At 44.1% G+C, this 12,191-nt stretch overlaps 1 protein-coding gene across 1 annotated transcript in view; it reads left to right on the forward strand.

Moving 5' to 3' along the window:
* RPTOR (regulatory associated protein of MTOR, complex 1) overlaps positions 1 to 12,191 on the forward strand; it is a 156,526-nt gene that overhangs the window by 109,893 nt on the left and 34,442 nt on the right. The window contains 3 exon segments of the mRNA XM_009708907.1: positions 5,175 to 5,293; positions 10,850 to 10,953; positions 11,955 to 12,138. Of these exon segments, the coding sequence (XP_009707209.1) occupies positions 5,175 to 5,293; positions 10,850 to 10,953; positions 11,955 to 12,138 (407 nt within the window).

The raw sequence follows: 12,191 nt of genomic DNA on the forward strand, positions 1-12,191 counted from the left end.
CGGAAGAGCTCATATCCAGCTGGAAACGAAAGAGCTTATAGAAGTGTTTAAAATTCATAACTCACACAGAATCCCATTACCTTCAGCATTTGCCTGCTGAAAGCCAGGCTTTTTTCATTTCTGCTGAAGGATCACCGTCTTCCAGCCTGCTCTCGCCTGCTCCCCAAGGAAAGAATTTTCAAAATGCCATCAGCTCCAGCCGCCCTCAGTAGTGCTGTGGCTGCTGCACAGCCGGCCCAGGCTGAGATTAACCCCTTTCTTGAAAGTTTTAGTGTGCAATAAAATACTGCTATACAGCTAGCGAGAGTAGGGTAACTGGGAGAGGAGTCCAGCTGGGCGATAGACTTGTCTTGGCTGAAGAAGTGTTTTGCTCTACTCTCTCTCATTTGGAAGAAGTAATGGTGATTTGGCTCTGCAGTGATGACTCTGCCAAATACTTGAGACAGGCAGAGCAGTAAAAAGGACACATGAGTAGACTCAAACCAAAGCAGAAATCTAGTCTGTGATAATAAAAATAGACATTTTTAACCACAAATCAATTCTGTGCTCTGTACTCTGCGTTCCCTAGGTTGATTCACTGATGTTCAGGGCTTTCTTCCCCTCTTGCGATTTTAGGATCATGGTGCTGGAGGGATTATTCTGGATCAGTCTATCCACTTTACTGACACTGTAGCCTCATACAATGTACTTCTTCCCATAAACTTGAGCAAAACCTCTCCATTCCTTCTTGTGCCATTTTACAAACAGCTTCTTAACTAACTATAGGCCAGATGCCCCCACATAGTGCCCTCTCCAAATACAATGTGTTCTTTAGTGTAGGCGGGCTGTTTTCTGGCAGACTGTTCCTTGGCCAGACAGTCCTGTTATCAGAAGAGAGATTTATTTCTGGCCCACATTTTCAAGCTGGCAAGATGCAGTTTTTGGTTAGTCAACAGAGACATCACCTTGGATGGGAAGCTAAGCCTTGCCACTTTTTCCATACAGCTAGTCATTAATCTTGGTGTCCTGGAAATTTTTAGTTTAGTTTTAAGCTAAGAAAAGGGAAGGAATTAAGATGGGAGGTTTGCATACCTTTAGGCTGATTATTCATATCCAAACTGCATGATTAAAGTCTTTGTCCTACAGAGAGCATTGCTGAAAAGATTATATTAAGGAATGATCAAAGAAGGAGGAAAATAAATCTTGGAGCTATGAAATGCTGGGGAATAGTTCTTTTCCAGCTGGAAAGGCTGGAGGCAGAAAACTGTTTGCCATGTCACAGGATTCGTCCTGAAGAGCTACCTCAAAGTGACACGTACAGCGGGAGGTTACTGCAGTGAGGATGAGGAGAGCAAGAGGTGTAGGTGGGCAGTGAGCCACAGCAAACAAGAGTGCAAGTGTTGGGACAGGTAGAGCCGCCTTCTCTGTCACTAGGCAATATATTTAAATGCACAGACATAATGAGAAGTAACTGATCAACCAGCAGTATTTATAAATAGTAACTTGCATAGAAGCAAAATACAGGGATCTGAGTGGGTTTTGGAAATGGAAGCTTGATGTAGAGGCTAGTCTTGGTGGGCTGCTTTTGTGTTAGCTACGACAGCCGTGGTCCAGGGGAAGTACCTGCTGTGAGGGAACATGCTTTTTCCTAATGAGCTGCTTCTGGTTCCTGTTGAAACATTAAAAATCTCATGCTTTGCCATTTGAATTGCCATCAGGGGTTGGAGTGTGCAGGAACCCCTTTGCATGGCCCGGTGCAAAGACACCATCTTGCAGACTGCCAGGTCTGCGCAAGAAACACCGATTTGCTGTTCCTGTAGGGAACAGGCTGCCGTCCGCTTTTGTTGAAGCAGAGTTTGGAGAGCACTCAGGATTTCAGATGTTCTCTTCATCCGAGTAGCTCTCACAGGACCTCCAGTGTCACTCATGGGAAGAGGAGAGGCTTGTGGGATCCACATTTACAAAGCAGGTGGGATTAGCATTGATGGGAAGCAGATACCTGAGTCCTCGGGTACCATTCAGTCTGAAACATTTCAACTGTGTGTTTCACTGCGTGCCAGTCCGAAACGTGCCCTTCCCTGCGGGTGGGTGTGCTGGCAGAGGAGCCATCTCTGGTCCGAAACGTGCGGCAGCGCCGGCTCAGCTCTTGGTCAGGTTTTGCTGCTGTGTTGGATGGGGAGTGGACTGCCCCTTCCTCTGGAGATCAAGGCTTAAAATCACTGCAGTGATTTTTACAGGGGATTAGAAAGAAACCCTGTCAAAGCTTGGCAAATCAAAAAGGATCAATAAAAACATCAGTGTTCATTTTTTGCATCCAACGTGGTTCTACCCTTCGTGTACTCAGTGACCCGGCTGCAGGACCTCAGCCAGGTCCGTTCCTCAGGGCTGTTAACGTGATGCTTGCTGTTAAATTGAACTAAGAGTAATGCATATGCAAAGGAAATCGAAGTCGTCAGTAAAGGCAGGCAATTTATTTTTTTACGTTCTTAGCAGAGAGGAATCATTTTGTGAACATAAATCTGTGCTGCAAGGTCCATTTAACTGGCTTTAAATCAGTCTGACTAATTACAGAGCTGTCTGCTTAGATTAACACTCCGTCCCCCTTGCTCGGCTCTTTGTTTGCATCTCGTGGATATTTTTTGCATCTTAGTCCATTACATGAAATGAAGCTGCTGTTCCCCCTGCCACCTCTGCTGCCTTCCATTATCCTACTGACTCGATGCTCAGGTTTTTACAAGGAGCTGTGTCAGATGTGTCACTCGATGGAATCAGTGCGATGAACAACACTAACATGGGCGGGGGAGGATGGCAGAAGAAAGGACCAGTCCTTCAAGCACCAGCTCTGAGCCTGAGATGCCTTTGTAGAAATTCCCTCTGTTCTTTTCAAAGGCTGCCGAGTGAATGAGGAATTGCACTGGTGCAGTTCTGTTTTAAATTTGTTTTTTCATGACGCTTAGATGTATAAAAAATGTTGTTGGGTTTTTTCATCGTGACTGCGTCATGAATGAGGTGGTTATCGGAGACATTGGAAAAGCGGATGGGTACCCTCTCGCTCTCCCTTTCTCTCCCTTTCCTTTTACTGCCTTTCAAGGGCTTTAAAAGAAATCAAGCAGTCCAGATTTCCCATCAGTCCTGATGTAAGTTCTGCACAGGACCAAATGTAGAAGGTAGAGCTCTGAGCAGACCTCAGATGACATTACCCGGCTAGCTGCTTTGATGGCTAGGACTTTTTTTCCTCCCACAGCTTGTAGCACTTTGTTTCTCTCCCTCTCTTGTTCTTTATCCTTCCCCCTCCCCTTTTTCTTTCCCTCGCACTGGAAGCTTCCAGGATGAACGTGGCAATTGCAGAAAATAAAACCTAAATGGTCAGAAGCCTGGAGAAGATAGACAAGCATTGTATCACTGTCCTTTATGGTTGAGAGGCCTAACCCTTTTCCAAGCAGAGACTTACTTTATTGTGTACTGACATTTTCTTTATTTAAACATGGATAAAGATCTTCTGAAAAAGACAGTGACTTTTGCCTATTATGACCGAAGCCAAAACCTGAACTTGAATCTGCACCGTTCGGTTCTGCTCAACTCGTGCACACTGTACTCACGCATTCCTTGATTTCGTACGCTTTGGGCTCTGTCCTCAGCTGGCATAAACCCGGCATGACAGATCACTGCCCTTTGACTCTACTGTGTCTTGACAGTTGTTACTGCTTTCTCAGATTATCAACTTCATTTTTCCTGGGTGGATGTATAATGGTTGTATCTTTGTCAAGCCCTGAACCTTACCTGTCTTGGAAAGGTTAGGATTAACTATAGGAGTCTGTTGTATAGGTAGCCCCCAGCAAATGGGCAGCACTGTCCAAGTGGTACTGTCATAAATATTTGTGAGATTTCCGTGTGAAACTCTGTAAGTAGATGCCACTTGGAAAATCCTTCGGATGTCAGCTGAGTAAGAGACCCTTTTCTTTGTAGGTCAGACGAGAGGATGGAGTTAGGTTATTGCCTTTGCCTTTTGCAGAATGTTTTGTCACATGTTGGGGAGTTTTCCTGGCAGAAGAAAGGTTCCCTTGGCTAACACACACAAACATATGAAGTGCAGTCTACGTACCCCTGAGGTTTATTACCGTCCACTACTTGCCTTCTTCAGCCAGACTTCAAAACTGGACTGTCCAGGTCTCTCTTTCTCTTGATTTGAGTATCAGGTTGAGCAGCTATGCAAGGTGAGAGGCTGCTTGTTGACCAAGGAACTCTTCTTCCTAACTAAACACTTTATATTTAGATGCCTTCAGAAACACAAAAGGAAACGCAGTAACAGCTTGATCTGTCATTTACCATTGATTGTGACTCATCTGAAATCCCTATTTTAGATCCTTTTTTTTGTTAGTGTGACCACTTTAATATTGTCCAAATGGCTCAACTCCCAAACGACAGTGTTACAACTATTAGACATTGTGAGGGTTAGAAGAAAGAATAACAAATTAAAGATTTGTCTAAAAGCAACAAAATAGAATGTTCACAGACTTTTGTCAGTTGTTTGAAATGCTTATTAATTTGATTTGTACTTTGAATCTGTCAGTCCCTTCTGCTGAAATACCAAACAGCAGATATTCTCATTAAATAACAAATTGGCAATTGAGGAACTGATACAAGTGTTAATAGGAAAGACTGAATTAGACTTACTGCTTCGCAAAGACACAGGTCCTAAAGCTTAATTTTTAACATTTAGATGTTTAGTAAACTTGTAGAATATATAAAAACCTGAACATTCAAGCTGAGTATTAATGCTTAAAACAACAATAAAAATAACCATGAAATTATAAGCTGGTAACTGTGGTTTTATACCATTTAGTATTCCAGCTCAGAAAATCCAAAGACATTGTCCATTTGGCCTTTGCAGATTATTTGCTTCAGGAGCCTAGAAAACTAGCTGTTTCACTGAAGCTTATTTAGGTAGTCTTTAATTTATTTTGCTTTCTCCCACTTTTGTTTTACAAGCCCTTGCAGAGTTCACAAAGGGAGACAAAAAGGAGACAAAATGCCCATGTAGGGTGTGTTTGAGCTCTTCTCTTGATATTTTCTTAGCTGTCATTGTGATGTTTGGAGTTCTAATGAATTTTCTCACATAAGATCAAAGAGTTTGAGTTGATGGATTGTCATGTGCTGTGGGGGGTTGTTTTTTGTTTTGTTTTTTATTATTTTAGGTGTGAGTTTCAACAGTGTTTATACCCAAATTTGGAGAGTACTCCTTCACCTAGCTGCCGACCCCTATCCCGATGTCTCCGACTTGGCTATGAAAGTTCTCAACAGTATTGCCTACAAGGTATGCCTTTCTGTGTTCGTGTGAGGTTTTTGTATGTTCATTTTTTTTTCATGCTTAGGCAAAGTGTAGGCAGACTGATATGAATAGGGCCATTGGAGGGCTCTGCCTAGTTCAGTCTGGATCTATTGCAGAAGGAGCTTTTAATGTTTCAAGATGATAAACACTCATGTGAACTCTTGATCAGGTAAAATAAATAACTGGGGGAGGGCCTGGGATTGTTTTAGAATATAAATTAGGTACAGACCTTAGACAGTAGGTCTTGTTTAGAAGTCTACTTATCTAGATCAGTCCCTGGGAGAAACCTTAAATATACTTCATTAAATTATCCGTTTGCAAACTGATTTAGATTATGCAAGTGGGACTGGCCTGCAGACTGAAGCCACAACGGCTCTCCAATCCAGGTGAACTAGTACATGTGAGTCAGCATGCAGACACCCCTGCCACTACTCACCTCTTCAGCCCAGGCCTAATCCACCTAAACCACCATCCTCATCACATTTCATCCTCCAAGGGTGACAAGATGTCCCTGGAGGCTGCCATCACTGCTGATTCAGAATTGCCAGCTTGGGGAGCTGTAGAAGCACCCTCACCTTCCACCTGAAATGAAGCACCAGGCCACCCCAGAACATCTTCTCACCAGCTGCCTTCCTCCTTCTGCCCCAGTCAGTGGTGTCGGCAAGCTGTCTGAACGCAGTCCTTCCCACGTGCTTTCTGATTGCTCTAGCATCAAGACCATGAGCCATTGCAATGCAAGATGACGTCTCTTACTGATGATTTCCAGTGAATTATCCTAAATCTTCAGACTTAGGCTTCTGAGCCAAAGCTGCAGTAAGAGATGCCAGCATTGTGCACTACCATTTTAATGCCTTAGAGATTTCTTGCTTTTAAACCTTTTGTTTGTTTTAAGTATACATGTCAGTGAGTGGTAAAGTCTGGGGTTTGAGATAGAGAATTATTTTGACGGTGGAGGCAATGAGGTCATCCCTTCCCTGATGATGCGGGTGTACAACAAATTACTGTCAGGCTGGAGATACCAAACTAAGGTGAATAAGAAAAGGAAAAGGTGAAAGATTTCCCTCTCTGCTCCAGATGCATGAAACTATTTCAGTTTTGTATTTTGGAGGGCTCTTTTTGCAAAATTAAATGTTACTCCTACTATGGGGTTAAAAGGGATATAAAGAAGAACCAGATCTGCTTTTCCCGTCTTAAATATTTTTTCAGGACTTACTCCCTTGCTAGCCGAAAGAGATATATCAGTGTTAATAGAGATGCTGCTGTGTGCTGCAGATGTCTTCGCTAGCACTGCTATGGGTCTGCTTAGCAAGCAATAATTTTGATCGTTATGTTGTGATATCTGTAGTGAATGTTATGACCAGTTTGGTAAATTCTGTGTTGATTCTGACAAGTTTGGACCTAAATGTCTTGGTACTAAATGGAGTCCAAAAGCTAAAGTGGGTAGGTATCATGCATCTCATGCTCTGCTTCTCAGACAGCCGCTCTGTCCCTGGCTTTCTAAGGCAATGGCTTTTCAAAAAGCTTTGCAAAACAATAAAATCAGCATTTCCATTTATAAATATTTTTATCTGGGGATGCTTTCGTGAACAAAACTTATTTGTTCTTCTTTGCCTTAGCCATAAGATCCATAAGGAAAGTATTTAAATATGCAATTTGTCCAGCAGTTTGGACAGGTGCCTATATAGTGTCCTAACTGCTGTGCATTTCGTGATACCGTGGGCTTTGTTTTTGCCAATACCACCTGCCTCAGGTGGCTTCTAAAAAGGCTTTTTTTCATTTTAAAAAACCAAACAAACTGTATTAACAGCCCACCAAAATGGAGGTTAAGTCTTCAGCTCCTGGGTTATGATCTGGTCTTTATTAATTTCATTATGACCAAAGCTGCTGCTGCGAGCAGTGCTGCCAGGATTTACAGCCTGAGCTCTGTGTCTCTGCTGGTGTGAGCTCAGACAGATTAGAGGAGTTGTCTGATATGTAATGCAAATTAGTAACAATTAAATTTTTTCGAACTGTATCCTGAGATCTTTCCTTGGTGCTAATGGAGCTTTGTTTGACGTAAAAGGGAGTAGTCTGGATGCTGCCGATGTCCTCCCGAGTATGTGCAAACAATGCGTTTTCCATTTTCTTGTTTGAATTTCATCATTGAATAAAAACAAAAGTGTGGGGGTTTTTTTGGCTTAAACAAAAAGACGGCTTCAGATGAAGTAAAGCACTTGAATATTCTAGGATTTTAATCCTTTTGTTCTAATTAATACAAAATTCAGGGAGTGAGAGGCTTCATTTTGGAACCTGGACAGCTGAAGTTTTCTTATATTAACACAACTGAGCAAAACACTGCGATGTGTGCGACAGTGCCTGTTACCGTTGGGCTTCTTAGCTGAAAGACCTGAACAATTCGCCGTGGGCTTATGCTTCTCGATGGCATCAGTGAACTGCGTCTTCATTTTTGGTGAACTAAATATTTAGCCTCAAAATGTTGCCAAGCTCTGTGCTTTAAGTCTTTATGATTTTTAAATGGATTTTGTACCAGGCAGGTGTTAGGCGCATAACTGGGTTGCCCTGATGGGTGATCAGACAATGCGTTGAGAGCCGTGTGGTTGGAGAGCTCAAGACGAAGTAAATATTGCTACCCTTTTTAATCCCCTGCAGTAAAACATGGGGCCAGTACTGTGAATTTTGTGACTCTGCAAAAGTACAGATTATGAATCTGCATTTGTGAAATAGTTATTTGCAAGGCACTGCGTGAATTTAAAGCAGATTTTTTTGTTTTCAAATGAGACTAGTCCTATTCAGTTTTTTTAATGGAGCCATGGATATAGATCTTTGTCTACAGGAGAACTCCAGTGGTCTTTAAATAGGGTGATGTCTTTCTGAGCAGCCGGTGAGTAGGTTGCACAGACGTGCATGCTTCCTGGATGTGAAATACGCCGTTTTATTTCATGGGCTGATTAGACATTGCTAGTTCTCACACAGATTGCGGCTGTGTTGTGATTTATATTTATGGTGCAGATTGGAATGGTACAACTCTCATTCCCAGCCTGATCTTTTAAAAAATCCAAAACATGCTTCTTGCATGTACCAAAACAAACAAAAAGGACCCAGTAATCAATGTTGGCCTTTTAAGACTTTTTGAAATCACAATTAATTAAGGAAAGTTTGCTTCCTCCCACGTTGCTTCATCCAGCTGTTTTTAATGGAAAGCTCGAGGCTGAATTATCCCAGGAGTTATTCCTCCACATCACTCCTTGGTACAGGCTTTTCTGTGCATGAACAAGTAATTCTGACAGTGTGCTCTTTTTTTTTTTTTTTTAAAAAAGAAAAAACAAACCTGGAGTCAATTCGCAAAATTATGAATTACCATCTCCCCTCCTGAAAAGAGATGATTTGACTGACAGAGAAGCAAATTCCCAGGAAATGGGGAGCTGCTGCCTCCAGCAAAATACACTGTTGTATCACTGAACTGCGGCCCTCACACTGCTCGCTGCCTTCAGGAGAGAAATTGCTTTTTTATTTTTCCCAGGAAAAGGAAGGCTGTCTGCCACACTGATCTCTCTGTGTAGCCCTTCAGCAAATTATCATTAGCTGACCTTGTCTCCCTGCTGTGAAACAAGGGGACCTGACCTGTTTCAGGTGACAGAGACCTGACTGCGAGTCTTAAAACTGAGCCTTCTGTGGCTAATTAAAAGCAGTTATGAATAATAATATGTCACTACTTGTTAAATTGTTTCTACTTTCTTTCCATTCTCATGGCGTGATTGTCTGCCCCAGCCCCATGTAGTAACATCTGCTCACCGGAGACCCCGCTGTGTCCCTGAGTGATGGAGAGCTGGGTGGCCTTTAGGACCTCTCCCGCCCCCATATGAAAAGGAGGAAAATAAAGAGATGAAATGAGCCTGTCTCGTACGAGGAGGATGGCTCAGGGGGCAGCCAGGCTACCCGGAGGTCGTGGCACTTGCCTTCCCAGCCGCAGCAATCTGGTGCTTGTTGCGGTGTAGGTGTATTGTACGGTGACGCTCATCACCGCTCCTGCCCTTTCGAGCCAAACAAACGATGGTCAGGAGGGCTTGAGCCCCGTCAAAGCGAGGGAGGTGGAAACCTCACTGGGTCGTTTGAGGAAAGCAGGGGTGGAGGTCATCTCAGGCGGGCTTTTGGCCGCTGTGAGGAGAGGGCAGGGTGTATCCAAACTCAAGCGCCTCGGATTTCTCTCTGCAGCAGGCACGCGTGGGCTTTGAGTGCGAAGACAGGCACTGTTGTTCGTGATGGTTGTTGGTTCCTCCTTGTAGAGGCATTAACTTACAAAAGGCTCGTTAACCGTCTGGTCTCCAGAAGACCAGGCACACGGCTTTTGGTTTTTGAGTGCTCTATGTTTCAGTAGCTACTGGTCTTACCTTGCTGAGCTTGGTTTCAACTTGATACAAGCCCTAGTGTCGTCACCCAGGAACCCCGCTCAGCTCTTGTGCTGCGAGATGTGGCTTTTCTTAGTGTTCGAAGAGATGATGAAAGTCATCTTGCCTGTGGGATAGCTGTATTTGTCCTTCCAGGTTGTTTATGCCAGTCTGGAGCTTCCTTTAAAAGTTACTTCGATATGTGAGAAATTTCAAACATTTCACAGAAGGCGGGGTGATGTGAAAGATGAAGAAAGGAGTCCGTAAGCAATAGAAGATTTCTGCCTTTCTGAGGGGGAGACTTGTTTGCACGGTGTGAGCGGCGTGCTCAGCCTGGAGGAGTACGGGAGGGGGGTATAGCTATCCGTGCACTTCTCACTGCCTTTCCCTGGCTTGCGTTTGAGGTCTTCCCCAGGAGAAAGGACAGTAATTTCTCAGGCTCTTTCGGAAACAGGTCTCTTCTAGCTGGTGGCTGAGTGCCAGGGTACCGTTTTCCAGGAACACTGGCTGTGTTTTGTAGAATTTGGAGCAACCCAACTATGTAAATCGCCTGCCTTGCCCATAACAGTGGATGTGGTGCTGCTGGCAAGGGCATCCTCTAACGAACTCCAGAAAAGCTCAGCTCTCGTTAGGGGAGATGGAGCAGCAACAGGAGGTAGTTTCAGGCAGCTGCCTGATTTACGAGGCGAGTTCCGATTCAAACACGAAATCGGGGTCAGAATGCATGCTTGAATTATGGTTGTGGTATGATCGCAGTCCTCTGTTGTGAGGTGGGAGGGAAAGCCTGGTTGCTGAAGGGGAACCCCCGGGCTGTCTGCCTGCCCGGTGGCAGCTTGTTTCGAAGTGCTGGTACAGGTCGTAGCTGCAACTGAGTTAGGGAAAGGGCTTATGTGTTAGTCAAAGCCATTTCCCTGTAAGTAACAGAAGGGTACTTTCTGGTAAGTGTTTTCTGACTAAAAAAGTAGTAAAATCATCTTATGTGTTGGGAACTGCACAGGGGCTTTTTTTCACATACATTTTTAAACACACACACACACGCCGATAGAGAGCTTAACTTCATTTAACCCCAGGCGTGCAATTGTATTAGACAATAAACAACTGCGGTTGGTGTTTTGCAGTCTTGGCTGTTCAGGATTCTGCTGTGTTTTTTCTCTAGGCCACAGTAAATGCTCGCCCCCAGCGCATCCTCGACACCTCCTCGCTGACCCAGTCTGCCCCTGCCAGCCCCACCAACAAGGGCATGCACATCCACCAAGTCGGGTAAGCACCAGCGGTGCTTTCTGGCACTTTTGCTGTAGCGGTTTAGGTGCTCCCTGCCAGTCCCCACGCAAACAGCCATCCCAGTTAACCGGACCAGAGAGGGTGAACATGCTGAGGTCTCGGTAACTTCTTGTTTTAGCACTGGTAAGGTGTGCTAAACGTCCCAAAAACTCTGAGAAAAGGTGAGGAGTTTCTTCCCATTTTTCTTTGTCAGACAAAGAGTAACAAGCCGCATTAATTATCTGAAGATGAATTTGAAAGGAAGAGCGAACTGTTGCTGATTTTACTGATGCACTCTGGCCTGACCCGTGTGGTATCCAAATTTCCTATTGAAGTCTGATCAGTGTTTTCTGCACTTTCAGCTGACAAAAGCCAGCGTTATCTGATGTTCCACAAGCCATACCTAAACTGCAGGGAAATTGAGATAATGGTATGGGCAAAGCTAGGATTTGAAAGTTTGATTATTTCCCAAAACCTCCTCTCCAAGAGAAAACAGCACGCTTTAGATCTAGTGTTCCCATAGTCAGTGTGCACCAGTGAGACTCGGAACGGAGGGCCTGGAACTGCACAGTGACGGTTTTTTTAATGTTTTCTGATGTAACTGTGCAATAAGATAAATCTCAGTTTACATGTAAATTAAAATGCTTTTCTGTGAGCTAACAGGACTTCCAGTCTCCCCATTGAAATGCAATGGCTAGTCAGTGGGCCTCAGATCAGACATTGTGAGCTGTGGGCATGTGGCTGTTGGACCCGCAGGTTCCCAAAATGTTAATGTTCTTATCCTCAATCCGGAGTTGGCACAGTCAAGGTTCACTGCTGTTTGGGGGTTTGCATGTGTCTTGGAGGGAATGGGGGCTTGTGTTCTTTTGGTTTTGTAGAGGAAGCACAGCAGTGAAGTATAACTCTTCTAAGAAAGAACCAAAGTAAAAGTAACGTAATTCACATGCAAGAGGCTCATGTCCAGTGATACCTAAATGCTTTCTGTCTTTTTTGATCTTTAGAGGGTCACCTCCAACCACTAGTACAAGCAGCTCCAGCCTGACAAACGATGTGACGAAACAGCCAGTCAGTCGGGACATCACATCTGTAAGACCCGCCAATGTCGGCAACATGGGGGTTCAGTATACTCCTCACTCCCACCAGTTCCCCAGGACAAGAAAAATGTTTGACAAAGGGCCGGAACAGGTAAAGAGACTTCCCTTTCACATCTGACTACTTCCCCACTCCACTGGGGTTTG

This window comes from Cariama cristata, unplaced genomic scaffold, assembly GCF_000690535.1.
Source record: "Cariama cristata isolate BGI_N322 unplaced genomic scaffold, ASM69053v1 scaffold6301, whole genome shotgun sequence".
Classification (NCBI taxonomy): domain Eukaryota; kingdom Metazoa; phylum Chordata; class Aves; order Cariamiformes; family Cariamidae; genus Cariama; species Cariama cristata.